Raw genomic sequence first — 24,355 nt, forward strand, 5'->3', positions numbered from 1 at the left:
CAAAACCGATTACTCACCTTTGGAAATGTATGAGACTGGGGATTTGAAAATGGACATTGATGATGATACAGACTTAAAAGAGGAAGTATTAAAAGAAATTTCATGTGACAAAATCAACACTCCTAATGACGAGGCCCGCACAAAGAGAATATACGAAAAAAATGACATCCTGATGGAATACATGAAAAGACAAACAACTACTTCAGACCAAAAAGAATATATTGATAAACATTTCACACAAATGTTAACTACATTAGAAGCAATGGCCACTACTTCGCAGATACCAGGGTAAGTCCAATCACTTTATGGCCAGTTTTAATTAAACCAATATTTGGTACTTTGGGATTATACCGACCACACCAGTATGAAGAACACAAAAATAGAAATTTATAGAAACAAACATGATAGAACGAAAAAACAACTCTTCAATTACAAAATTACAAACTTACAAGCATTTCCAGGTATTGTGATCGGTATTGTTGTCGCTGTTATCTTATCTTTCTCGAGAATCCTGATTACGGCAGGCCGCGCGGCATCACGTGATTTGCACGGTACATAATTGCCTTTCCATTTCAATTCAATTTATATTTCTGATTAGCCCCTCTAGAATTTGATATTTTACTGATAGGTACTATCTCGAGGGATGTTTTTCTTTCGTCGACATCAGCGCGGGGCAGCACCGAAGGTGCTGTCGAAGCCCGCGCTGATGGCCGGAGGCACTCGCATTTTGGGTGGCGGAATGTGATCAAGAATAAAAACAAGTTTTGAGTGTTTTTTTAATAAAGAGTTTAGTTTGGTAAATGTTTGTTTTTGTTAAATTTTTGTGTTTGGAGAAATGTAGAGGTAAAACACGAAAGTACAACAAAGCGATGCACCAGCTGAACGGGCGGCGAGGCTCTGCAATCACGTTATCTACTAGACGCTCGACTTTGACCTCTGTCTGAGGATGGGGAGGGGTTTGCGATAAGACAATTCCTGTTTTATACTGACGAAATAGTCTTCTACGCTAATCTAGTAATCAAGAAGCAAAATGTTAAATAACGATTCATGTCTGGGTGTGGTCGGTATAATCCCAAAGTACCCAATATTTTTATTGTTTAGTAGTAAAATTTAAATTGAATTGAATTTAAAACAAGTAATAGTATCTCAAAACTATGCCACGGAAAATTCTGTCAAATTTATCGAATTTATGTTTTAAGAAGAAGAGTGTAACAGAAGGCAACCAGGCAATACCAATATTACCAAACAGAGGAGTTATTTTTCTACGAAAAAGAACAAAAAATCCTCGCAGAAAGGCCTCACAGAGGAGGAAAAGTTAGAAATTTGCCTAGACTTAATTAAGCCTTCTGAGTAGCAATGGCAGACTTCAATAAATTATATAAATTTTTGTAATTGTATCATAAATCTTTATATTCGTAGCTTAAAATTATAATAGCGTAAAAAAAAATTAACTCGAGCTTGCAAAGTCCAAGCCCAGATCACGCATGACTGCTTACACACACAACACTCAGACAGAACTAACGCAGGTTTCATTACATGCAAAAGATAAGCGGCGCGCGTTTATTACTGATAAGATAAGACGAGTTTATACTAGAATTAGTACATGGACTACTACCCTACGAACTAATAACACCAAAAAAACTAATAAATGCATTGTCAGTCAGGTTTTTTAATTTTATTTTTTTTTGGGGGGGGGAGTAAACGGCTACGGCGATAATCGGGACTATTTTTTTCGGTGAAATTACGTTAACCTGTGTTAGAATGCAAAAAATTACGGCGATCGGAGCGGTAGTCGCTGAGCTTAAGATTTACCAAAAAATTGGGTAGACTACGATAAGTGGACCCAGTTTTTTTATATCGAAGAATGTAATCATCGATACCTAATATTCACATCTCAAATCCTAGACTATCAATCGATAAGAAAGTATCTATAGTCTGCAATAACCAACATATGTTTTAAATTTAAATGTGAATTTAATATAAACAGCGATCAAACAAATTATTATAACCGAAATTAGAAAAACTGAAAAAGACCATATTTGCCCCTCTCATCAGTTACATTAATTTTGTTTCTTTCCCACAAATTTCACATAATGGGTTTTTCGGTATGAGTCCTACATGTTAAAGCCACGAAAAATATGTCTTATCATCTTTCAAAGCAATGTCTTGTAGTTTTTTCTTCACTGAATGTTCACATATTTTAACTTAGGCCTAGTAAAAAAATTATGCTGTTCTTGAAATAATTCTGGGATGAAGCACTGTGGTACCTAAGCAAACTAGGGGAAAAAGTACAGTTCAGTTAACAGAAACTAAAATTTTGAAACAATTAAAAATTAATTCCAATAACAAACCATTTTCAGTAACTCATTGTTACATGATACTCAGCTCAGAAAAAAGAATCTCTTTGTGATTCCAATCATATAGGATATACCCAGGGGCACATTATCTCCACTTGCAAAATCACTTTTGAACAACATTTTACACCGTAATGAATCATGAACTTGTATTCACCATTGTTTGAACTTAGAAAAAGTAATTCTGTAATCTAATTCTGAGGGATTATTAGGTCAATTTCTTATTTTAATATGTCATTCAGACAGTCATTATAAAATAAGATATATAAAAATTAAGTGTGAGGAAGCCATTGTTAACATTGCAAACCAATAAAAAATGTTCATTGTCCACGCTATACCACTGCCATACAGGACACACTCAAAACGTGTGTTATGATGATTCTGTATTAAATATTATTTATGGATGGTACATTGGTATTATCTGGAGAACCCTATTTTTGGAACAGTTCCAAAATTAATAATTCAATAGACCTACAATTTATTTAACTTAACATATGACTTCAACATATTGATAAATATAATAATGTCTAACGTAAACAATAAAGACGAGTAATATCTATTTTTTTTGAGATTTCGAAAATAGTAATGAATATGAGATTGAAAGTTCTTGGCGAGCGGTCATAGAGGTTGAGGAGTGGAATTGCGGCAGACTATCTTTGTAATTGTTTGTACCATAGAGATAAGCGCCTGTCGGGTACTTATCCTTTCTTTCATTTCACAAAAGCGGTTGCTCACAGCTATCCGGGCAAGCTGTAAGTATTGTAAAGTATCTCTAACATGTGGTCCAGGCTAAAGTTGGTTTTGTTATGTTTAATTCTAACTGTTAACTGTTAAGTTAGTTTATGTTGTAATGTATAATAATTCTTGTACAATTATTATATAATGTCGAAGTTGAGTAAAATTCAGAATTGTTTGATAATGACGATTGAATAACAAATGTTGGCTGTTTATTAAATTCTTGCCAGGTACGGCTGCAGTATAATAAGAGGCCACCACAACAATAGAATCATGTTTATATTATCTAAACTATATAAACAAAAATGTTGAAACGAATTATTTTATATCAAAACTATCTGTTTTGTGTATCTAAAAAATGTAACAAACAAAACAGTTTAACTTTTAGTTACTTTTTACTGTTTTTAAGAATATAAACTATGATTCTATTGTGGTGGTGGCCTCTTATTATACTGTAGCCCCAGTTTCTCTCACCATGTACCTAAAAAAGTACATTATTAGAAAAAAAACAAACTTTATTTGAACTACTGTGCAAATTACATGTCATGATGACGACCTTGTTTTTGCCTTCCAAGAGGAAGAGAAGAAGGCCAATCTGGAGGGTCTCTGATAGGGATCTACTACTTATTATTACGTGATTTAAGTAAATTTAGATTAGGTGATTATACATATGTTACTAGTAATTCCAAAGTTAATGATAACCCTTATGAACACTCATGTAATCTGAATTTGGGTACTATCTTGAGGGATGTTTTTCTTTTCTTGCCAGAAATTTAGGATGGCGCTGAATGCTCCACTTAGCCCACACTGAAGGCCAGAGGTATTTCTGATTGGTACTTTTCGCCTCAGATCACGATGGCCGATTTGGCATATGATCTGAGGTTGGGAAAATACAGATCGGAAATGCCACAGGCAATCCTGGCTTCAGTTTTGGCTCCACCTCGAACTTCTGGCAAAAAAGAAAAACATCCCTCAAGATAGTACTCAAATTCAAGCTCAGATCACATGAGTGTTTGTAAATTTCAACGTTAACTATTTATATTTATAATATGTACATGTATAACCAGTAACAAATGGTAGATCGGGACAGAGTAGCCTCCTTCTAACCAACATCACTTCCTTTCGGGAGGCAGAAAACAAGAACAAATCGCCATAATAACATGTAATTTTTGCAGTAAATCAAATAAAGTCTGTTTTTCCTAATAATGTAGTTTTTTAGTTCCCTGATAAAAAAAACTTCCAAAAATAGTTGCCTTTAGATAATACCAAAGTTTAAATTTTTCTTTGCTTTAATTCAATTAATATATATACATTACCCATTGAGATTGGAGTGCTAACGTGGTATGAGCTGAGTTTTTTCTGTTGGATGTTTAGAGCGGCATGAAGGTGCCATCGAATTTCACACTGATGTCCAGGGGTGCTAGTGATCTGCACTTTCCCGTGATCATATAATGTTAAATGATTTGGCATGGGAAAGTACTGATCACAAATGTCCCTTGCCATTAGTAAGGGTTACAGTGGTGTGTCTGGTGCTACCCCAAACTATTAACAAAAAGTTTATAGTTTAAGCTTCCCTGTCAGTCATCAACCATTTATACTCATTTATCACTTTAGTAAGGGGAAGAGGATGGCTATGAAGTGTAAAGGGGTAGTTGGTGAAATTCATTTGCAGTTCCACGCTTAGTAGGGGTAAGAGCTTAAATTAGGATATACGAATCAAAACTGTGAAAGAAGGAACTTTTAGCTTACAGATAGAAAAGAGAGAAGGTAGTAGAAATGGTAAAAAAGTAAAGATGTCATTTTACCAGGCGAAGTTGGGGCTAAGAAGCCCTCTCTAACACTTAACCTCAGGACCAACGGCTTAAGGGGAGTCGGAACGCCCATCTTCCCCATGTTAACAAAGGTACATTTTTATCAGAAAGTACTTAGGCTACAGTCATAATTTTTTCAACATTTGTTTATTACCTTATTTTGTGTAATCAGACCCAACTTGGATAATTTTCAAAAAGTTTTTCCTAGTGAAAATTTTTTTTCCAAATCAATTTAAAAAATCACGTAATCGTTTGGTAAAAGTTTTATAGCAGCAAAACTAAGATTGCAAATTGCATGAAGTTGGGTCTGATTGTTGGCAATAGCCTATAGATTACGTGCAAAAAATATCAGTACTGTATCTTGAATACTTCCTGAGAAAAATGTACCTTTTTGAGAAAAATGCTAACTTTCCGGAAATCGCATTTATTGTGAAAACAAGACTAAATGAGGCTCTAGGTCTACCTTATAAAAGTCCTGGGCCATACTGGGGTCCATCTGCTTCATCATACTTTTCATTTTGAACCATTCTTCTTTTTCTTCTTTCTTGTCTGGCTTCTTTCGTTATTCCTTCCGCAGCTTTCTCACTTTTCCTCTGTCGCAATTCATCAATTCCGCGCAAAGCACTCACTGACCTATCACATAAACTTAGTCCAAGCTTCTGGAAAACTTCAAGTTTGTCACTATTTCTATCATTGAACGAAGTGACAGCATCATATACACCAAGTTTCAACGTATCCAGCCTTACCCGTTTTGGAATTTTGGCCCATACCACATTGTTGAAGCTCTCGTTTGGATTCTGCGTATGTCCGTTGTAAACATTATTTTAACAACTCAGAATTTGTTAGTGCCCTGTAGATGTATTTTATTTCTAACATTATCTCTTCAGGTAGGCTATCTTTGTGGTCATAAACTGTACCTTGAGCCTTAGCCTTCTCATAACCACACCACGAGTCTACGCCTTTCGGACACAAACCGTGTTGAGGATTTTCATTAGTGGAGAGTTTATGAAAGTAGGTGGCCCGAATATTTTTCTTCATTTCTTCTACATTCTTTACACCTCTTCTTATTGCAAGGCCATAATATGTTTGTAATTTGTCTATTTGGGCGTCTGTTAGTCTTTTCTTTCCCCCAAGCACCTTACCGTCACCTAATTTTATTTTTATTTATTTATTTCACAACAAACATAGGCTAATAGGAAAATCAGATGTTAAGTAACATTAGAGGTAACACAGAGTAAGAATCAAGTCATAGAGGTTAAAACTTCTCTGTGTATAGAGAAGTGTGCACTATACAATGTGCTGAAAGAAGTGGTCAGCTTTCTCAACGCGTTTTTCCGACCAAAAACAGCTGACATACCTCTAGTTTTTATTTAATTTTGAAACTTAGGAATAAGATACAACTGTGAGAGTTATATTTTTTTAAAGGGAATAAACTAACAAATCAAAATAAAAAAAAATTGTATAAATTTTATTTTTTTGCGTTCCGACTCCCCTTAAAGGTGATTTCCGGACCACCACCAATGGCCAGGCTCTGATAAGAAAATGGTTTCTCAAGGAATATCTCCAAAAAAGTCATTGTTAAGTCATACCACTTTACCTATGACTATGATGATCAACCGCATGTTTAGAGAAGGAAGTGATAGAATGAAATTAAAATATTTTAATGGTACTGAAGGAGCCAACCAACATGAACCGTGGCTAGTGCAGGCACATAAGCAACTGTTCCCTCTCCACTCCATGCTAGAGCATGTGGTACAGTCAGTGCCAAACAAACGTACTGCTTACTTACCTTACCAAAACTTTTAACCATAGAATATTTAACTTTTTATCAAAACTTAACAGGCCACTATTTTTATAGAGGTTGAGACCTGCAACCGAGTCAGGTGGTTGAATATGTAGACATACTAAGCAACGTAGTTGACTTGTTTAGTGACTGTACGTGGTCGTGCCGCAAGAGGGTTGTTGGGTGGTGGAGGACAGCACTGTAGACACGAATACTCCACGATTAGCTGGCTCCTTTAGTAGTTTCTAAATCCTAGGCCCTAAATTCTAAGGATGATTCCTCTCATACTTGTAAACACTCCATTTCTCAAGCTAAATTTTGAGAAAGATTTTTCATTTGCTGCAAATAATTTATCAGTAATATTTTTATCTACGTGTTTTATAAAAGTATACTATTTAAAAATTACTAATGATAAATGTCACTTTAAATGGAAAAAAATAATGATCAATTATCAAATTTATAGGCTACTGCTGCAATGATAAAATAAATAGCTATTCAAAACTTCATAAACAAATGTATAATAAAATTAAAAGTGAAAATAAATCAAATATTTTATTTCTTAATGTTACAAAACAACAAATGGTACAACCATCCCAATAATTCAGTATCTATATAACTTTTAATCTATATAAAATTATTGTTTGTTTAAGGAAGTGAAGATCACGTTTAAAACCATAACTGGAATTGTGCAAACATGGAAGTAAAACTCCCTGAATTATCAAAATTACCAGAAGATATATTAGATGTAAAGAACGTTGTAGGGTGTAAAATCAAATCAGATGAGGTAAGATAAATTTATGTTGTAAATTATCTGATATATTATTCCATTCATGAATATAAAAAAGAACTCAATAAATTCTAAAATGTTGTTATATTATAAGTCCAATCGGTTGTTATTCATTCAACAATTAGTGCCTTACTATTCTTAAGAACTATGAAACATGGGTTTAATAAGTTTGATCCTTTGCACTCCAGTGTCCAAAATATCACATTGACATGTCTTTAGAAATCTTTTTATTATCCTTGTATAGATTGTATAAGTATGTTAAATATGTGATAAAAAATTGTGAATTATAACAATGTAATAAACTTTAATTCTCTGTGGTGTTTTTTATAGAATTAATTTGGATTTTTTTAGTAATGTCTACATAAATATATTTGTAATTATAAAGTTTGTAATATTGGTTAGTTAAATATTTTGTGATTTTATAATTTTTACTTTTGTTAAATTTAAAACTTTTCCAAATTTTGTTGTGTTTTATTACATTTTTATTTAACAATAAATGATTAAATATCTAGTTTAATTGTCCAATAAAGTCACTTTAGTATTGTTTACATTTGAAAGCACAAACTGATGAATTTCATGATGTGCTTTAATTAAAGCAAATATTCAACTATATCACAAATATGTTACCATTAGAAAATTTGATGATTAAAAAAATTGCTTATAACTGTTTTTACAAACATTATGAAGGTAAGTGCATGATTTTGAATAAATGTTTATAATTGCATAAAAATAATAAAACAGATTATAAAGGCTCAGTGTAATTAATTCTACTTCTAAGAGGTGAAAGTTGAGGTCAGAGGTCAACTTTCAGCTTTATTTGTATTATGTATATAAAGCTAAGTAATAACGAAACCACAAAAAACTAATCAGAAAGCTTCGTTTAAATCATGGTTCATAAGAGCGCTTGATAAAAAAAGCCATCAATATATTATACCTAAAACTGCCAAAACACCAGTCCTATAGGTTCTACTCAAATTCCACAAACCAATTCGACTACCATTTAAGACTAATAGTGTCTAGTTATGGCTGTCTAACTGCAAGGATCTCTACCTTTGTAAATGATGTTCTGCAACCATTTATCAAGGAGCTTCCATCATACATTAAAGACGCCAGTTTTTTCTTTCCCAAACTGCAAGAAGCCCAACTAACACTTTCTGATAATTGTGTAATAGTTACTAATGATGTGGAATCATTGCATATCAACATCTCTTATGATGATGGTATTGATGCTTATAAACATTTATGTCAGTTCCTTTTCCAGAGTGGAAAAATCACTTGGGCGGACAGTAAATTTGAAATTTTACCTTCCAAACAAAAGTTGACCTCATACAAGCTAATAAGGATCAAGACAAAAGAGGTAAATATTGCCAAGATAATTCTGCTTTATGCTTTAAGATTGGTGATATCAATATGTAGTAAATGTAATTTTGGAGGTACTTGGTTTTCTCAAAATATATATTAATTTTTAATATAATGACTATCTTTTAAATGTTGGTAAAACAATTTTGTTGCTTAGAATTATGAGAATGAATAATCACTGATTGAACACTTTTTGCGATTGAAGAATCAATAATTTTCCCACTTTGATGTACTAGAATTTTTACTTACTGGAAGGTTAAAACTGATAAGCATGTTAAGAGGACCTAGGTCAAGGAGAGATGACAGAGTGGTACTGGTTGTGATAAGACTAAATTTCTGTGCATCTAAATCTCTGGGCTTCTTCCAGATTGTCTTTCAGGCAGAAATGCTTGTAATACATCTGTGTGCCTGGATCAACGTATCTAGAAAACTGTAGAGTGCTGAGATGTATATCCCATCGGAGATTCAAGCTGCTCTGAAATCTCATCAGCTGCACCTTTGTGTCTGGAGTGGTCTGTGGATGTCTATTGTTACTAAAAGCCCTGGTTACCCGCAACAAAGTCATTTTGATGTGGGTGCAGGGGCACAAGGGTATTACAGGAAATGAGACAGTGGACAGGTTGGTTAGAGCTGGAGCTATGTCACGATTCATAGGACCAGAACCCTATTGTGGCTTGACCCTAAGTGTCAAGTAAGGAACATCTCTACTGGGGAGGTCTCCTAGGTCTGAGCTGTCATAGACCCCAAAGCTATTTTTGGACTTAGCAGACCAGACATCAGGTTGTTCTATAGCCTGATGACTGGACATTGTTTACTTAACCACCTCTGTTTAAGATGGGTATATCTGAATCGGAGACATTCCACTTCTGCAGAGTTCCACTGCTATACACATCATTAGTGACAGTGAAGCGATTGTCCTGATCACCTGACATAGGGTATTACAAAAACCCGCTGAGTCGGGATTTTCAGCTCCTATGGACACCTTAAGATGTATCAAGAACTTCAAGATGACTTGGGTTTTCACAATACATCTTCAGGGTCACAATGACAGAGGGTATTACTTTTGCCCTTTCGACTTTTAGTATCGTATCAAGGGTATTAAAATCATATATTATATATTACAGAAGTATCATAATTTAACACATTGATTGTAGTGGTTGCATATTACTACTATTCTGCGTATCCTAAGTTCAGTACATAACTCGTGTATCAGTGAAGTGGTGTTAACATAATATGGCTACACAGGTGTTATAGACTAAACATCGCCTGTGGTAGATGCTCATTACTAATATTATTGCTTTTCTAAAGTTGGTACATGACACGTGTTTCACAGAGAAGGTGTTAACTGTACAGAAATACTGTTTCGTAAACATTAGGTCAGTCTCTTTTGGTACAATGCTTCCATGAAGTACGATCAAGCAGCCAATCCAAGGCTGTAATATCCATAGATAAGATGTTACTCTGTCATTCAAAATAATCATGAGACACTGTTTAGTTGGCATGGCATTATTATAAGTCATGACATTTTTTTTCTTCATTATTGATTATTATATAAGAAAATTCCCGAATACATGGGACCTAAAATCAAAAATGAAATGTTAGAGAGCATCAGACATGAAAATTATATAAATACACACACATGCATGCACCCACGTACACTTTTTTAGTAAGAGCTCTCTTAATAGATAGACCACCGTATTAATTATAAGAATTTTCTATCGTATATATATATATATATATATATATATGAATAAATAAAGAATGTTGTAACATTTACAGGTGACTTGCCGATCATTTAAAGAGTTGTTGTAGATGGAGATCTTTTTGTAAATAAGAACCTATAAGTGGTGGATGTTGCAAAGTGTTTAAAGAGAATTTGTTGTTATAGGAGTTCCTCCAGGACTCAGTAGCTGGTTGTGTAATAAAACAGTTGGTCCCTTTTGTCAGCATTTCTCGTGAGCCTAGGATAGAAAACATGGTAGCAGAATTGGAGAAAGAAGATTGTACTTTATCTTTTTCACAGGTAATGCATCTATTATTGGTATTACACAACAGCCATCGAAATAGAACATCACAAATTATAGGAAAAGACATTTTAAACTGTTTGTATTGCAAAAATAGATTTTTATTAACAATTTTTGTGTGATTTATTTCTCTGGCGCTGGTAGTTTTATTATTTTTGGTGGTAGGTTAATTAATGGATTGTATTGTTTTGTGTTGCTATTTGTTTGTATAAAGAATTTAAAGGTTGTATTGTAACATTCTTTTTGGTAAAACAATAACTAAACGATAACACTTAAAAATTTATTATGTTTATTTGTAGGTATTTTAGATCTGTATGATGAAACATAATTCATTTATAGTAATTTTTAAAACTCCGTCTACCACGAACTACTTGATGTAGATTGACCTCGCATCTTTTACATTTTTTAAATTCTGTATCTTACATCTTACTACTACATCTTGCATTTACATTCTATAACTTTACTACTGTACTTTCATTTTGAGAATCCAATTTCTAGTTAGCTAGATATACAATCCTGTATGTATATATTATAAATGTTAACATTTGTGAAGGTATTTGATATTCAATCACGTAAAACATAGTGGATATATTTGGACAGAATTTGGCATGCACATTACTTATGTATAGGAATCAAACATATGCATACTTTTATACTAAAATACCACTCACAAATACTTTTAAAAGTAATTTATAAAAAATGCATTTACTGTAAAGAAAGGAAATATTTTTTGGTAGCTGATAGAGTCATAGACGAGCAGTGTCACTTTGCATTGCATTTGCATGGTTAAATATTAGCAGCCATTGATTTAGATCGGTTTTAGCCCTCACATGAGTGCAGCCCTTGCTGATTGCCTTGTGTAAGCGCAATGTTGTCATGGTGTATGTTGGTAGCCAGTTGAACGGGATCAGGTTGTCACTGTCTAGCCCTACGTGTTTGTAGCAATTTGAATATAATAGGTTATATTGTATGTGTGATTCGTACATAGTTACGTTTTCAGTGTCAGATTTCATTAAATTTAAGCAATCTTAAACTGTATTCATTCCTGATAAATAATGTTTGAAGGTATCAAATGTCAATTAGATTCAAATACCTCACCTATTATACTCACCACTTGACATACACTTTGGGAATATCAAGAGAATATGAAGATTTATTTCACTTTGCAATAAATTTATTTGTAGGACTGAATACCAAACACATGAAACAAACAAACATCTATTATATGAAGAAAATAAGAATCATAATAATCATATTAACAATTATGTTGGTATGTTTTTGAATGTTCAAGGAATCGGAAACAAAACATTACTGTTAGAGACCTCTTTAACTAATGTTTAAAATTTAATTTTCATTTGTTAATCAGAGTATTAGCTTAACATAGCTGAATTGCCATCATTCCAAAGTGGATTTAGTTACATCTCAGCCTATTGCCGGAATTTTCATAGTAGAGGTGGTTGCCTGATTTTTGTAAATGTTCAAGTTGAGACAAGATCATGTGATGTAGTGGTTTCTGCATAGAATTTTATTTTGAATGCTGTGCAGTTTTTATAGACAATTGAAAGTTTTAAAAATATCTTTGTACCACTCCACAGCGGGCTATTACAATATTTTTCTTGAAATCCTGGAAAATGTTCTCTCTTATACAGCTAAGTAGCCAAATTATATTGCCATAGTTGGTGGGGACATAAATATTAATTTTGATGTAAATACAACCTTTTATTTTCTCAGACCATGATGCAATTGTTATTATTAATCTGACAAATCAAATTTATGACATATCAGGACACTGTAGCTGTTAAATTTGACTCCAACTATAAAAATGTCTCTTTTCCAAAAACTGTAATCAATTAGCCATTAGATTAGCTTCATATGATTGGCTAAACCTGATCTTTTATTGTATTTCAGGAAAATATTGTGCGGAGGTAGTATTGGAAGTGATCTTTTCTATTTTAGTTAATAATATTAAATTTCTACAAATAATTAAAATAGTTAGGTTTAGCAAAAGTTATGCACAAATACAAAATAAGTGGTTCAACAATGAAATGTTGTCTATGAGGGATAGGCTTTTCTTTTAAAAGCCATTGACTGGAGATATATGCTAAACTGTTGTACAATTCTAAAGTTATAGAGTTCAGTAATAATAAGTGTAAGGTAGCATGGAGAATAATAAATAATAACATAGAAAATGGTAGTAGAATAACAAGTTGTATACCTCCTGATGACTTTAATGATTTATTTATAAATTCTGTGAAAAATATTAAACAAAAAATAAATATGTCTAACCAAACTCTGAGTACTAAAGAACATGTTCAGAAACATTTCATTTATCAATCTCTTTTACTTGGAAACATGTATAACCCAATGATATAGTAAATTCTGTCTGCCAAGCGTCTAACACCAGAAATAGAGAAAAATGTATCCATAATGTTTTATAGACTAAATAAAACTATTAATAGTCACACAGTAATCGAAAGTCTACAACTTTTTAAGACCACTTATCTCTAAATATAGTTATAATGAATTTAATACAAAAAGTTTATTCCTGGCTTTTAGTCAATCCATTTTATTCTTATAAAGAATTTTTTTAGTGTGGAACCGTTGGTTTCTTGACATAACCTATTTAGTTTAATGATTAGATTTTAAACGTTAATGCCATATGTTTTTTTATTCATACAGACTGTATTAGAACATTTATAAATGTTATATAATTCTGTTATTGTAATTTTTGAGGCTGTGTTTTACTTGTTATTTATTAATTTATTATATACCTGTTTTAATTTGTTATTTAAGTTTTAAAATAATATTTAAATTGTGTAATATCCTACTACTATTATTACTTTAAATAAATGGTTAAACTTAATTTGTATTCTGATTATAGTTAGAAATAACAAATAACTCAGTATGATATAAATGTGAACTTTAATAATGATAAATTAATTGACATACAAGTTTGAATTTTGAAACAAGATGGAGGATACAATAATGGTAAATTTTTAAATACAATTCTTAATTTTTAGGGCAGGGTGGTCGTGCTGGCTTAATGAAATAGAAATATTGGGTATTTTTTTTAAATAAAAGATATTGTAATTTTGAAAAACAATAGTTGTTGTTAAATTTTAATTATATTAATTTTGAATTATTAGCCAAATCGAATGTTCCTGGGTTTTATGTTCTTCCAATGAATCACTATTAAACTTAAAAGGAATTTTCTCACCCAATGTCTGTCTTCTGCTTCTTTGTACTCCAGTGATAATAAGAATTTAATAAAGTAACCTTTCAAATACTGCTGAATAAATGTAACCAGTTTCTTTATAATAATAATCTTGCTTCACTTCTTCCAGATCCCTCTCTCCTCTCCACCTTTCAAATATCTGCTCTCTTCACTCTTCAACAATCATCCCTGCACACTGTATCACTGACTTTAGTTCACTTTATAACTTTTGAATTTTATATGTAATAAGGTGAATTTTGATTAATTTTGATATGTTTAATTTTGTATTTATTATTGTTTGTATTAAAATTTGAGACAATTTATAAATAATTATTCCTTAATTATTATTACTAACAAATTTCTAAATTAAATTAGGCCTAAGTATTGAAATGAATGTGAGATGGGCGTATGAAATGAGTCATTACAATTGTGGCATGACTGTTTTGGCAACTTTATGATTTGTGTACCAAATTTTCCTTATCTGGACTTATGCTTTTTTTTAAATGTTATATATCACTTGTGTCGATGCTTGTTTATGGTAATAAATGTATTCTTATTCTCATTCATGGTTACTGAGTTCACCATGATTTTTTTGTTTTTTTATTACATTGAATAACTTGTTTCACAAGAAAATTGTCTACTATGTGTTTCAATAACTGTACATAGATTCACTTTTAGATTACTGAGAAATAAATCATTCCGCTAAAATCATAGATGTTACTGGTATAAACACCAAGTAAAGAAACAGAAGTTGGGGGAGGACCGGGGTAGATGGAAATTGATCCCTGCACTTTTAATTTTGGACCCAAACTACTACGCTTAAATTTTAATATTAAATAACACTATTATTGTAAAAAAATTTCCTCATGTCTATTCAAACCTATGTACTAAATTTGGTCTCTTTATCTTAACTAGTTTTAGAGATAATAATTGTTTTTTATACAAAATACAAAAAGGCTAGCAGCTAAATGAGACGTTTCTCGACCTATGTATATATGAAGTTTTTTGTTTAAAATTAAGTGTAATGTCAGTCGCAAAAGTTTGTGACACCCTTTTGTAAACACCCTGTATGTATACTCACACTAGTAGTTACACATGACTTTGCATACAATTTCTCGCTTAATAACAGGATCCCATGGGCATATCCTTTTTAAATGGTATATTAAACACTCCAACGATAAGTGATGGTCAGTGGAAGACCAAGAATTGTGTGAAACGGTTTTTATAAATACCATTGAAAAGACCCCGATTTCTCTGCTACATTCTATGTATTTTGTTGAATAGTGTCAATAATTGTAGACATTAAGCAATATGTAAATGAAGGTATGAAGGGCAATAATGATTGTGAAGTAACCAAACTTAGGAATAGGTATCTAGGATATAGTTCCTTTAAAGTTGGTATTCCACTGTCTCTGTGGAATATGGTGTATGCTGAAAATTTCTGGCCAGAAGGAACTTATGTGAGTCGGTTCAAATACTCACGTAATAATCCCTCAAATGCCCATGAGGCTCCTTTTTTGGAAACCAACCAGGAAAATGGACACAATACATGAGTCATGGGCCTACACACTTGATTAATGACAGTAGGCATAGGCTAACTCCCAGTGCTCAAACTACATTGTCGAGTGAACTCACACTTGTACATATTAATCTTCAGTCAATTAAAAATAAACTGAACCTACTTGAGATTTTTAATCGCAATACTTTGTGTGATGTGCTTTGTGTCAACGAACATTGGTGCACCCAGGACGAATTAGGGTTATATGTACCTGAGGGATACTCCCTAATTACTAGTTACTGTAGACCGTCTCCCTACGGGGGAGCTGCAATTTTTGTTAAGAACTCCTTTCTACACCCATTTGAAGTAGTAAATATTGGCACTTTCTGTGAGTGCAAGGTTTTTGAAACTGCTATGATTATGTCCAGTGCTGTTGGTTTGTTGATTGTGACACTGTATCGTACACCTGATTCAGCTGTAGAAGCTTTTACTGATAGACTGTGTCAACTTCTTGACTTTATAATGGGTAGCCTTAAATTCCGCAAGTACAAGATTGTTATTGCAGGTGACTTGAATATTGATCCTAGGAGTAATAGTCTACAAACTCTAAATTTTATTAATACCCTCAAATCTTATGACTGCTTCTGTGTGAATCTACAACCAACTCGTCTTGAGTCCTACCTGGATAACTTCATCCCCAATCTTCACCCAACTGATTACACTTGTAGAACTGTACAGCCTCATCTTTCAGATCATCTTGGCCTGCTGTTAAAGACAAAATTTCTTGCTGCAGGTCCCTCACCTCCAAACGTGAGTGAAAAAACAACATACAGCTATAGGGTGCTGAACGATGTAAATATTAATAGATTTAAGTGTAGGTTAACTAATAGCAACTGGTCAAATGTGATTTTAGGTGCTGATGACCTTGACAATGCTTTTAATTCTTTTTTGCAGCATTTGTCTCGCAACTTTCATGATTGTTGTCCTTTAATGACTAAAACTAGATCTGAAGGAAAACTTAGATGTAGAAATAAAAACTGGTACACTCCTTTTTTAGAGAAAATTAGGTTATTACTGGATATCAGCTATGAAGTGAGTAAAAATAATCCTACTTTGTTAGAAAGACATAAAAGAATTAAGAAATTTTATAAACAACAGGTTGAAATTGCAAAAAGAAGTGCAAATGATAAATACATATTGGAATCTCCAAACCCATGCAAAGCTGCCTGGAATGTCATCAATGCCGAATCTGGGCGGTTATCTAAAAATCTTACTCTGTCCAAGCTTCCATTGTCTGCTGATGATTTTAATGACTATTTTATTAATGTGTGTAGTAATGTAAATAATAATAGGGCCAATCTGAATACTGCTAGTGCTATTGAAATATTGAAATCTTCTGGTATAAGAAATCCCCAGACATTACCTTTTAAGTGGAATGATGTTTACCCTGTCGATGTTTATAACACTGTACTTAAACTTAGTAACTCCAAATCAGAAGATGTTTTTGGACTTTCAAACTTTGTCTTAAAGAAAGTTATAAGTGAAATTTTATATCCTTTAACAATACTTATTAACTGGATGCTCAGGATTGGTGTTTTTCCACAATGCCTTAAGACAACTGTAACAGTGCCAATTTACAAAAAGGGTGACAGGTCTAATGTAAACAACTACCGCCCGATTGCGCTGGTTCCTGTAGTATCCAAGGTAATTGAAAGCTTAATTAAACAACAGGTTGAATGTTATTTTGAGTACAATCACTTGCTTTCCTCTGAACAATATGGATTTAGACGTAGTCTCTCCACTGTCAAAGCAGTTGAAAGTATTGTCTCCTATATCATTAGTGGCTTTGAAGGTAAAGAAGAGATTAGTACCTTACTGTTAGATCTTAGTAAAGCTTTTGACGTTGTGCCTCATTCAGAACTTATTGAAAAACTAAACCACTATGGGCTGGAAGGTGTTGAGTTGTCTCTCTTTACTTCTTATTTATCTGACAGGTACCAGTATGTCAAAATAAGTGACCAGAGGTCTGATCTCAAGAGGGTGACAAGGGGGGTACCCCAGGGCTCTGTCCTGGGTCCCTTTTTGTTCACTGTTTTCATTAACGACCTCCCAAAATTTCTTCCCAACAAGTGTGTCCTTTATGCAGATGACACTATCTTGATGTGCTCCAATAGACTTTCCCAACTTAATCTAGTAATAATCAATTATATGAGAGAGAGTTCACACCTCTGGTTTTCTGCAAATAGCCTATATGTTAACGAGGATAAATCAGAGCATGTTATATTTAGTCTAGGTGCCAACTCTGAGAATAAGTCTGTGAAGTTACTAGGTCTTAATCTTGATTTTAAGCTCACCTGGAGAACACATACTGATGCTTTATGTACTCAGTTATCGAAAGTGATCTTTTTGTTAAAAAAACTGACATCCTGTACTAGTCCTAGTTTAGTTTTAAAGGCTTACTTTGCCCTCTTTCATTCCCACCTTACATATGGTACCCTTCTCTGGAGTAGCTCCAGCGGAGCTAGAGAGGTTTTTCTGTGCCAAAAGAAGGCTGTGCGAAAAATTTTTAATCTTAGCAATAGTGACTCGTGTAAACCTTATTTTATAAAATACTAGCGGGCCCGGCGCGCTTTGCTGCGCATTTCAATAATTTTTTGCAAAAGTTGCCCGCGGCTTCGCACGCAATTTCCCGTTGAAAACAGTACACTATATTCACTTATTCTTTTTCTATCACATTCTAAACATTGCTGAGATAATTGATAGTCGTTCCATCGTGAGCCTCTTGGGCGTATTATGAAGGTATGTACCATATTCCTGCCTCTATCTAGCTGTTACCCACGGCTTCGCACGCAAATCTTAAGAACCGAAGTCCTTATATTACTTAGTAAATTTTTTTTTTTACTATAATAAATTTTAGATTAAATTAGTTATATCTCCGATGCCACGATTGAGCTTGCTTTGTTGTCTCGATCGAGAGAATATGTACACACGGAGTTTTGAGAACCATACTTCTGTCAAAAAAAACAACTAAGGTTGATTTTATAACATTCTTTATATTTGTAGCCAACGTAAGATAGTAATTATGATATCTGCATTACCTTTCTGATCAAGCATGAGCATGGTTTATATTAAATAAATATTGCAGTTAAAGGTGAATGTTTACGTCAAATTTGAATTGTATTATCTGGATAGTAAAGTCTATGTTTAACAGTGATTGCAAAAACAGTTTAAACAAAATTTGTCGTTTCTCTTAAGCTTACTCTATGCTTTAAAACTATAAGTGTAATATATGTTTACAAAGAACAGCTGATTAAAAATTTGAAAAGACGTTAACATATGTTTGCTGCAATGCATTTCTTATGGGTATTTCTGTAACCAGTGGGGCGGAATCCTGAATCGGGAAAGGGATGGGCATAGCTTATAAACCTTCTCCGTGGAAAAATACATATACGTACAAATTTTCATCATGATCGGTCCAATAGTTCACGATTCCATAAAGGACAAACATACAAACATTCATTTTATATATATAGATGACATACTTACGCTCCCTTGTATTTTTGTATTGCAGAGTTTGATATATGTAAAAGAAAATTTAGAACAATTTGACTTAAGAAGCTCAATACATACTCATTATACAAGAAACCAAGACTCAATCAACCAAAAACATGCTAGGCTAGCTAAAACCCATAATAGTTATCTGTATATAGGCATAAAGCTCTTTAACAAGTTACCATGCATGACTTTGTCAATGCATTGTTGTGTGGGATGGCAATAAAAATATTCTTGATTCTTGAATTTCAGTAACAATATTGAAGTATTTTAGGCCAGTGATGAGGTATCCTAAAGTCAAAGTCCGGTAGTCATAGCGTTGTGCCCCAGTAAAATTGTACTGTACCAAAACATCTGCATCAAGCCCTTTCACTCTACGCCTGGTCTAAGGTATTTCCAGTGCCATAGTTGATTTTGCTTGTTGCTTCAGTCAAGAAAATATGTACATATGTATATAGTTATGAGAAGACTACTTCAGTCAAAAATAATCTACTTCCAGCCATTTTTGTCTAGGTTTAATCTACTTTTAGTATCATAGTCCAGTTTGCATTGCCACGGCGATCAAGAAAATATGTACATTCATTGCTTAGAGAAACATTAAATAATAAAATTGTGAAAAATATGTTCTTAACGCTATTTTAATTTGTTATAGTATGGTTTCTTTGTTAAAAAATTGTTAATGTTGTTTGGGTGGAGAAGATTTATCAATGTTTTTTATTGGCAAACTTTAACATTCAGAGGTTTGGCCACATAATCTGCAAACATGAAAGATTGAATTAACATGGTTTTATCTACTGACACTTGATGCAACCGATATCCAAAATAACATATGAGAGTTCATGGGGAAATGTAAAAATGTTATATATCAAGTAATTTTGTTTATTGAGGTTCGATATATTAAGGTTTTAACATTGTTTTTACTATCTGCATTATACTACTGATGAAAATACTAAAAACTTAACATAAAACCCAATACTAATCCAAATTTTTTTCTAAAATTGATCATTAAAAATACTTTTACTAAAACTTATAATTTTTATATCTGGAAAACTCTGTGCATAACATACGTACAGAAAATATTGAAATAAGTGTTGTACCTTTAAAGATGATAAAATCAAATATTTCAGCCTTGTTTGCAAACTTCAACTAAAAGTGTCAAACGCTATTTAGTATCACTAAAATTGGGATTATGTTTAATAAACATTATTATTATTTTTCCGGGATTCAAAAATATTACAGCAAAGTTTTTACATTTTTCTCTTTATAAGAACCTTCCTTGAGCTGTTCTCAGGTTTTGCGCTTAGCAACACATTTAGCGATTCATTTTTATTTATAAGAAAAAAAGCGTATGTGTACAAAACATTTCATACGTATTAAATATATTATATTTATCTTAGTTTTAATATGATCAAAGTCTCTTGACTTACACTTACACTTTTCACTGAAATTTTCCACTGACACCAGAAAGCAGAAATTGTAGATTTATTTTTTATAAGGTTAATGATATAGTACACTCCATTATTATAACAGCTCTGTATAGATGCTAATCTTTACATCTAACTTTTGATGCATTTAACCAATTAAAAATGTTCTTTTCAGGAAAGAGGCGCAGTTGAAGAACTAAACAGTACAAAGTGTGATCAACCACTGAAAAAGTACACCTGTGATATTTGCAACAAATCTCTCACTGACAAGAAAAATTTGGCTGCACACATGTGCACACATTTAGGAGTCAAACCATATCCCTGTGATGTATGTGGTAAAAGTTTTAACTCACAGAACGCTATGAACAAACACAAACGTCGAGTTCACGAAGGGTTTAAACCATTTACATGTGATGTCTGTAATAAATGCTTTTATACAATGGCCATTTTGATTGTTCACAAACGAGTTCATTCAGGGTTGAAACCTTATCAATGCACCCATTGTGATACAAGGTTTTCCCAACGGTCAGGTTGGGTAGAACATTTCAAAACAAAGCACGATGAATATAAGAGGTTCTACTGTGGAGTATGTGGCAGAGGTTTTTATCGCAAGAGGTACTTAAATGATCACATGCGCTCCCATACAGGAGAAAAGCCCTTTCTTTGCAGACATTGTGGGAAAGCGTTTGCTAGTAGAGCTGGTTTGAACAATCACAAAATCAAGCACTCAGGTGAGAAATTTTGTTGTGAACACTGCTCTCTGATTTTGTCAAGCAAATCTAGTTTAGAATTACATATAAAAAGACATTTCGCAGTAAGAAACCTACAGTGTACCCATTGCATGGTGTTTTTTAAATGTAAACAGACATTACTCAAACATCAACTTTGCCATTTGAAGACAAGACCATTCAAGTGTGAGGTTTGCCAGAAAGCTTTTAGAACTAAGAGCAGTCTCAATTTACACAAAAGGCTACATTTATTATTTAGAAGGTTCCAATGTGATTTGTGTGACAAAGCTTTCAACCAGCAAATGGCTTTGATGGATCATAAAAATATTCATTGTGGCGTGAAACCATTCAAATGTGACATCTGTGGTGAATCATTCACCAGAAAATGCTCTTTGGTGGTCCACTCTCGCAGGCACTCTGGAATAAGACCTTTTAAGTGCAAAATTTGTTGCAAAGATTTTACTTCGAAATCTGTGTTGACAACTCATGAAAAAATTCACTCCATGAAGTTTACTTGTGATAAGTGCAGAGTTGAGTTCAGCCAAAAGTATGATTTGTTAAAGCATCAACAGATGCACTCTGGGGTGATGTCATTTGTGTGTGACATCTGTGGAAAGTCTTTCACTCAGAAAGGAACTTTGACTGAGCACAAACGTTTGCACTCTGAGGACAATCCCTTTGCTTGTGACTTATGTGACAAACGTTATACAAGAAAGGGTCATTTAAACAGGCATAAACTGATTCATTCAACAGAAAATAAATAATCCTGAGTGATAAGATAGTAGGATTATAAAATATTTTGTGAAAAGTGCCTTGTTAGTGAAGTGTTTAAAGTGTAATATTCACAGAAATATCACAAGATAATCCCAAATTACACTTCAGTCATCTTAAAACTCTTTAAGACCAGTACTGACATGTTGGCTCTTGTACTCAGTAATCAAATGTGCTTTTATTAAGTAGTTGATAATATTTATAGCACAAATTATAAACTGATAATATTTGGTAGGGGCGCACTGGCAGTGATGGAGGGGAGTGAACGGGTCCTGTTCTTCCCTCGAGGAGCATTATATTTCAAACTCTTTCATCACCTACTAGTCTTTTTTCCCATAAAAAATTACTTTTTTATGGGAACTTTATCATCAATCATAATCAAATATATAAATTCAAACTTTATAACAATTTTAATTTACAAAGTACACCGCATTGCATTTATAATAATTCAATTGTTCTCAAAGTACTAAATATTTTAATTTTACCGTCACAACAACAATGAAAATGAGGTTAGCTTTTACTCTATTGTAGCATGTAGCTGTATTGAGTACTCCCAGTAACCGAGTTCAAAATGTAGTCATACTGATTTTGAATCGTACGTTACAGAATACTTCTAAAATTGTTGTTATATGTTCCAGTTACTATTACTGCTGAACAAGTCCAAGTTCTTTGTACAAGAAACTATGTTGTATAAAATATCTGTATCATAATAGTACCTGTAACAGTAACCTGCACCCATACATTGGAGACTGCTGGAAATTTAATGAATACAAAGTTACAGCAAAACACTTGGTAGTTGCATGAAAATTTAAAATTAAATTTGAACATTTCATGTATGATTTTTGCATACTTTTGGTTTACTGAAACGGGTACTGTCGAGATTACCTTGTACAAAGTATTTATACAGTAGTCCCAACGTAATCAGTTGTCAACGTAGTGAGTGTGTCGCCAGAACTCTGAGCAGTTATGTGTGTGTGAGCAGTGTTTGTTATCTTTCGTTGTCACCTAGAGGCAACATTGTCCTGGGCAGTCTGACAATTTGCGCATTTAAATAAGCAGATAGATGCCAGCCAGGGGAATACCCCAAGATAATGACTTAAAAGCTTCATAACTGACCAATGGCAATTTTTGGACCACCCAAGATTCACATTTATGATCAGTAATTTAATAACAATTCATTTCATTTAATTCTGAAACTTATATTACATACAGTACTCAATTACAGTACATTTTTACGAATCTTGTATAAAAACTTTTCTTGTTTAAAAAATCAAATCACAAGTTTCCTAGTTATGATGTTCAAAGATGCAGGTTGATTTTAAAGCGTGATTGTTAGTAAATTATTTGTTTTATACATTGAAACACAAAAATAAACATGCTAAACTCCTGTTATTGTAGCTTTATTAGTTAGTTTGTGGTCAACTTTCACACTGGGGTATCTATACTTTTGATCAGAGATTCAGCTTTGATCTTGATTTGTGCCTTACACCATTTAAACTTAACTGTTCATAAATGTAATTATAACATTTGATTTATTTAAATACATTTTATATGAGCTGCAATGAAGAAAGGAACGGTAAGTCTTTTGTTAGTGATGACTCATTGAATGAAGTGAATGAAAAATGTAGTGAGAATTGTTAACAATTACAGAATTGTCTTTTACACGTGATATTGAGAGACAAATTAGGCTACCAAAAGTTTTTGCTCATTGGGTACCAAAACTGCTTACTGACTACTGCAAGATAAAAAGACTGTTATAAACTTTCTTTCTCCGTATAGCTTTGAAGGAGCTGTTTTGGATATGATTGTTACTGGTGATAAGATTTGGGTTGCCTATATGAGCGGTGGCATGCATCTTAGTGGTTTGCTGATGACGAAGAACTTCAAAACACCATGACTGGTTGGTTACATTTAGAGTGGTGGCAGATTTTTATGCTGAGGGTATTTTAAAAACTGTTTTAAGATTATGACAAGTGCTTGAATACTGTTTAGGGACGAGTATAAAAATACAGAAATGTTATCAGATGTAATAAAATTGTTTTATCTTCATTTGTTTTTGTTGTTTTATTTAAAAATGGAAGGTTCTTTCTAAATATCACCTCTAAATCTAGTTAATTAAAAGTCATAAAAATATAGCAGTGTGTTTTTTTGTCAAAGTACTAGATCAAACACCACTGAAATATTTACCTAAAGAACGTTCTTTATATACAACTCCTGCTTTATTGTTTTTATTGTTACCAGTCACTAAAATGGAACTATTATCATTTTTTTCTTTTTTTCAAAAAAGTAATAGATATTGATGGCATCTCCATCAG

At 32.9% G+C, this 24,355-nt stretch overlaps 1 protein-coding gene across 6 annotated transcripts; it reads left to right on the forward strand.

The window, feature by feature from the left end:
- Positions 1-20: 20 nt before the first annotated feature.
- On the forward strand, positions 21-24,089 carry LOC124354014 (gastrula zinc finger protein XlCGF26.1-like). Of its 6 annotated transcripts, none has more exons than XM_046804133.1 (5): positions 21-288; positions 7,334-7,467; positions 8,720-8,827; positions 10,718-10,852; positions 20,717-24,089. In XM_046804133.1, the coding sequence occupies exons 2-5, from the start codon at positions 7,378-7,380 to the stop codon at positions 22,031-22,033; spliced, it is 1,650 nt and encodes a 549-aa protein (XP_046660089.1). In that variant the 5' UTR covers positions 21-288; positions 7,334-7,377; the 3' UTR covers positions 22,034-24,089. The 6 variants fall into 6 exon arrangements, with proteins under 6 accessions (XP_046660089.1, XP_046660091.1, XP_046660093.1 ...); XM_046804135.1 differs by having other exon boundaries at positions 7,338-7,467; XM_046804136.1 differs by having other exon boundaries at positions 22-288; positions 8,732-8,827.
- The last annotated feature ends 266 nt before the right edge of the window (positions 24,090-24,355 follow it).

This window comes from Homalodisca vitripennis, chromosome 2, assembly GCF_021130785.1.
Source record: "Homalodisca vitripennis isolate AUS2020 chromosome 2, UT_GWSS_2.1, whole genome shotgun sequence".
Lineage (NCBI taxonomy): Eukaryota > Metazoa > Arthropoda > Insecta > Hemiptera > Cicadellidae > Homalodisca > Homalodisca vitripennis.

What these genes read in the sequence shown, in the direction of transcription:
- LOC124354014 (XM_046804133.1), top strand. Translation starts at nt 7,378, where the DNA reads ATGGAAGTAAAACTCCCTGAATTATCAAAATTACCAGAAGATATATTA. An exon ending in GTAAAATCAAATCAGATGAG is followed by an intron (nt 7,468 to 8,719) that starts GTAAGATAAATT and finishes CATTTATGTCAG; the next exon opens with TTCCTTTTCCAGAGTGGAAA. An exon ending in GTACTTTATCTTTTTCACAG is followed by an intron (nt 10,853 to 20,716) that starts GTAATGCATCTA and finishes TGTTCTTTTCAG; the next exon opens with GAAAGAGGCGCAGTTGAAGA.